Raw genomic sequence first — 4,380 nt, forward strand, 5'->3', positions numbered from 1 at the left:
CAGCAGCTTCCCAGGACAATACAGTACAAACACCCCCTTCCTCCTCCCACCCCATCCCAACCGACGTGGAAAAATATAAAAATCCCAAAACTTCTGCAATAATTTAGTTAGAATAGCTCCTCTGGGTTTGTGCAAATAAATTAAAACAACTAAAAAGGAACGTTAAAACACTTATTTCCAGACCGGCAGGCGTTACAACCAGCCCGGGTGCTCGGCCAGGAAGACATCACAGCGAAGGAGATCTTTTGTTGTTGTTTTGTTGTTGTTGGTTTTGTGTGTTTTCCCTCTAAGGTCCCTCTGCTGGGCAGGTCCTTCGTCCCCAGGCAAGGACACCCCGCGGGCTGGGCTCCGGAAAACAGCGGGTTTCGGACAAGAGACGTCACAAGCACAAAGTGCACAATATTTCTGGTATTTACAGAGACACAGCAGTCCTTCAAGTTTCAAGTTTCATCAAAAGAAGAAAGAGAAAAGAACAACGACGACAAAAAACAAACAAACAAACAAACAAAAAAAAACAAAAACCAAAAAACAAAACCACCAAACCCAAAACAAAACGAAAAAACACCCCCCCAAAAACTGACGAACTGAAGCGACAACAAAAGGAGTTACCGGGATGGGAAAAAAAACACGAAAAAAAAAACCACGGAAAAAGAAAAAAAAAAAGGGGAAAAACTGAAGTTACGACACAGCTGCATCGCTCCCAAGACAACAGGTAACACGTCCACAGGTGGGGGATATGTACAGTGGCACCCGCCCGGCACGGGGGGGTCACCAGTCCGCGTCCTCCTCGATGTAGTAGTCGGGGGCCGTCCCGTCAAAGAGCCCCGGGTCGAGGGACTTGCGCTGCTTCCCCCGAGCAAACACCCTGGAGATGGAGCCAAAGCCCATCTTCTCTTTCTTCTTTTTCCGTTTTTGGTCTTCCAGGTCCTCTAGAGACTGTGAGAGGAGAGGACACGGGTTTGGGTACCCAGCTCTTCCTTCACCCCTCCCCACCCGCTCGCACTGGGGATGATGGACCACAAGGTCCCAGCTCCAAATAATATTTGAGTCCAGGTCCCGAAAAGTATTTGCATCCAGATCCCCCCAAAAAATATTTGCATCCAGGTCCAGAGCAATGTTAAGGTGCTGGACCAAAATAAAATAATATTCCTGAAATTTGTGTGGTGGAATTTGCAGCAAAATTGGAACAGTTCCCCCCCCCCCCCAGTTTCTGGGATTTTGGCTTAACTGGTTCAGGATTTTGGCTCCAGGAATAGATCAGAACAAGGGTCTGTCCACAGCTTGAAAAAATATCCCAAGGGTTTAGGGTCAAAACCAGAAGAATAACCTGTTTTGCCTGTGCCTTACAAAAATCAAGACCCCAAAGGGCCCTGAGCACAGCAATTGCCTAAGGCATTACATGGATTTTGGGGCAAATTATAGGAATCTGAGACATCAAAGATTCACAATTCAAGATTACTTCAATTAATTTTTTGAAAGACCCCAAAGTGGTGCCTCTGAGCCCTCCCAAAGTGTTTTCTAGCACAGGAGGGGGTTCTCACAAGCAGGATTTGAGAGGATTTGTGCCCTACCTGTACGATTGGGTTGTGCAAGTTCTTCTGTACCGGTCCAGGACTGTCCCCCTGTGGCAGAAAGAGACGGATCCATTGGATCAGCCCCAACATAGCCCGAGACCTCCCACTTCCATGGCAAAAAGCAGCTTGTTTGGGCAGCTGAACTGCGGTGGGGCTTGGATAAAACCCCAGGAAAGCACCTTTCGGGGTCAGCAAAGCTCCAGGTTGCCCCACGCCCCGAACCCAACATTGTTTTGGGAAGCAGAGGACCCGCAGAACCCCCGGAGCCCGTTCCTGGGGCAGCAGGCCCCCCAGCCCACAGTGCCTTACGTTGCAGAGCGAGTGTGTTCGGTGCCGGGGGGAGTTGATGTCACTGGGCGTGGACGACCGGTCGCCCTCGGCCGCGGAGGCGTCGGAGATGATGGACGGCTGCCGGGAATGGCAGGGGCTCACTCTGACCGCTGGAAGGCAGGGAGGGACACGGGGAGTTAAAATCACGCCAGCAAACCCTCTCATTCACGTCTGAAAAAACTATTTAGGGAGGGGTTTACCCATTTTTTTTTCCTCCCCGTAAGGGGGTTTGGCAATAAGGACCTGCCCACCTTGCCGGTCCGCCGAGTGCTGGGGGTGTGAGTGGTAGAGGGTCTGCTGGCTCTGCCGGATGGCGGCGGTCAGCGGGAGGTCAGCCTGCATCACCCACTCCTGGTTCCCGTTCAGCACCGTCTCGCCCGGCATGGCCAAGGAATGGCGCTTGGGGACGTCCTTGGTCAGCGTGGCCAGGGATTGCTTGGCCTGGGGGAGGACACCAAGGTGATGGTGATGGAGCAGGAAAACCATATGAGCGTCTCCTGGAGCAGCAGAACAAGCAGCAACACATTGCACTGAACCCACCCATCCCTGGGCAAGTAAATACCCAAACTGTGGTGCAACCTGTGCTAGGGATCACAGAATATGCTGAGTTAGAAGGGATCCATCAGGATCATTGAGTCCAACTCCTGGCCCTGTGCAGGACACCCCAACAATCCTACTACGTGCCTGAGAGCGTTGTCCAAACGCTTCTTCAACTCAGACAGTCCTGGTGCTGTGACCACTTTCCTGGGGAGCCTGTTCCAGTGCTCAGCCACCCTCTGGGTGAAAAACATTTTCCTCATATCCAACCCAAACCTCCCCCAACTCAACTCCAGCCGTTTCAAGTCCTGTCACTGGTCACAAAAGTGAAGAGATGGGTACCTGCATCTGCACTGCCCCTCAGGAGGATGCTGAAGGCCACAATGATGTCTCCCCTCAGCCTCCCCCTCTCCAGGCTGAACAAACCAACTGCCCTCAGCGGTTCCTCATAAGGCTTCCCCTCCAAACCCTTCCCCATCCTCCTGGCTCTCCTTTAGATGCTATCTAGTAATGTCTTTTCTATACTGTGGTGCCCAAAGCTTCACATTTCAGCCCACGCTGTGTTTTCTACACCCTGTGATGAGTCACTTCACTGGGGGCTTAAACCACAGCACAGAGTGTCTCCCCTGGTGAGGCACGTGTGGGATAAAGACAATATACATGAAATACCAGGAAACCACGACCGTGTCATGCTTCAAAGGGATTGATTTGCCTCAGGCACCTTTGGCACCCTTGGTTTGGTGCCTCTGCCTTGTGCCAGCACAGGGATGTTCTGCTCCCACCCTCCTCTGCTTGGGGACCCTCAGTAAGTCATTTCCACCTGTGTGCAACAGAACTCAAGGTGAGGGACCCAAGGTGAGGGACTCAAGGTGAGGGACTCAAGGTGAGTCCAAGCTCCTTTCTAGCGATGGAATTTTTTCCTCCCCAGTATTGCAGTAATGCAGCCACTGCAGCAACCCCTCAGGTTTGTACCAGCCCCCCAGCTCACCATGGCCAGCTCGGCCTCCAGCTCCTTCATGCGGTTGTCTTTCAGGTCGAGCTGGGAGCGGAGGGCACTGGCGTGGTCCGTCGCCTCCTTGGCTTGTCGCCGCAGCTCCCACTTCTCCCGCTCCAGGAGGTCCTTCTCCTTCGCCAGGGCTTTCACCGCGTCCTCGCTCTCCTGCCAGGACACGGGGTGGCCATCAGGAAGGGAAAATCCACGTGCTAACACAAGCCCCTCTGCAATGACCCTCTCAGGGACCACCCAGCCACAAGCGGCACCTTTGGGGTCACGAGAGCCCCGTGCTGGCAGGGATGGCATCCCTTTTTGGGGAGCACCAGGATGCAGCCAGTCCCCCAAAAAGCAATGTTCACTGAGCACCTTGTTAAAATTACACGGGATTTCGCATGCCTGGCTCCATTCCCTCTGGTATTTCACAGAATCACAGAATATTCTGAGTTGGAAGGGACCCACAAGGATCATTGAGTCCAGCTCTTAAGGTCATACTGGGCTCAAACCCACAACCTTGCTGTTATTAGCACTGTGCTCTAACTAACTGAGCTAATCTCCAGCTTAACCTGCCGTGGTCCACCCCAGCCCCAGCAAGAGCCCAGCTGGGATTTTAGAGGGTTTTGGCCTGATTACAAACCAGGTTTCACACTCAACTCGCCGCCAGCCCCCCTGTGCCACGAGACCACAGTGCTGGGCTCCCACACTCACTTTCCTGTGCTGCTCGTAGTTGCGGATGAAGTCCCGGAGCTGCTCCTCCCGGCTCTCCAGCGTGGCGTACAGCTGCTGCATCTGGCTCACCAGGTCTGTCTTCTCCCCCTTCAAGCGCTTGCGGTCGGCTTTCATGGCTGTGGGAGAGAGGATGGATTGAGCACGGAGGGCACAGCAGCCCCTTGCTTCCACATCTCTTATTTTTTAAGGCAAGGAAGGATATTGAGGTGCTGGAGCAGG

The 4,380-nt window shown here is 53.2% G+C and overlaps 1 protein-coding gene across 1 annotated transcript in view; it reads right to left on the reverse strand.

Annotated features, from left to right (window-relative positions):
* Positions 1-649: 649 nt before the first annotated feature.
* LOC103762050 (kazrin) overlaps positions 650-4,380 on the reverse strand; it is a 19,108-nt gene continuing 15,377 nt past the window's right edge. The window contains exons 3-8 of the mRNA XM_018079397.2: positions 4,141-4,277; positions 3,430-3,600; positions 2,156-2,345; positions 1,884-2,014; positions 1,572-1,622; positions 650-936 (exon numbers count right to left, since the gene is read on the reverse strand). Of these exons, the coding sequence (XP_017934886.1) occupies positions 769-936; positions 1,572-1,622; positions 1,884-2,014; positions 2,156-2,345; positions 3,430-3,600; positions 4,141-4,277 (848 nt within the window). The 3' untranslated portion in view covers positions 650-768. The remainder of the gene's footprint in view (positions 937-1,571; positions 1,623-1,883; positions 2,015-2,155; positions 2,346-3,429; positions 3,601-4,140; positions 4,278-4,380) is intronic.

Source organism: Manacus vitellinus, unplaced genomic scaffold (assembly GCF_001715985.3).
Source record: "Manacus vitellinus isolate BGI_N305 unplaced genomic scaffold, ASM171598v3 scaffold_46_pilon, whole genome shotgun sequence".
Lineage (NCBI taxonomy): Eukaryota > Metazoa > Chordata > Aves > Passeriformes > Pipridae > Manacus > Manacus vitellinus.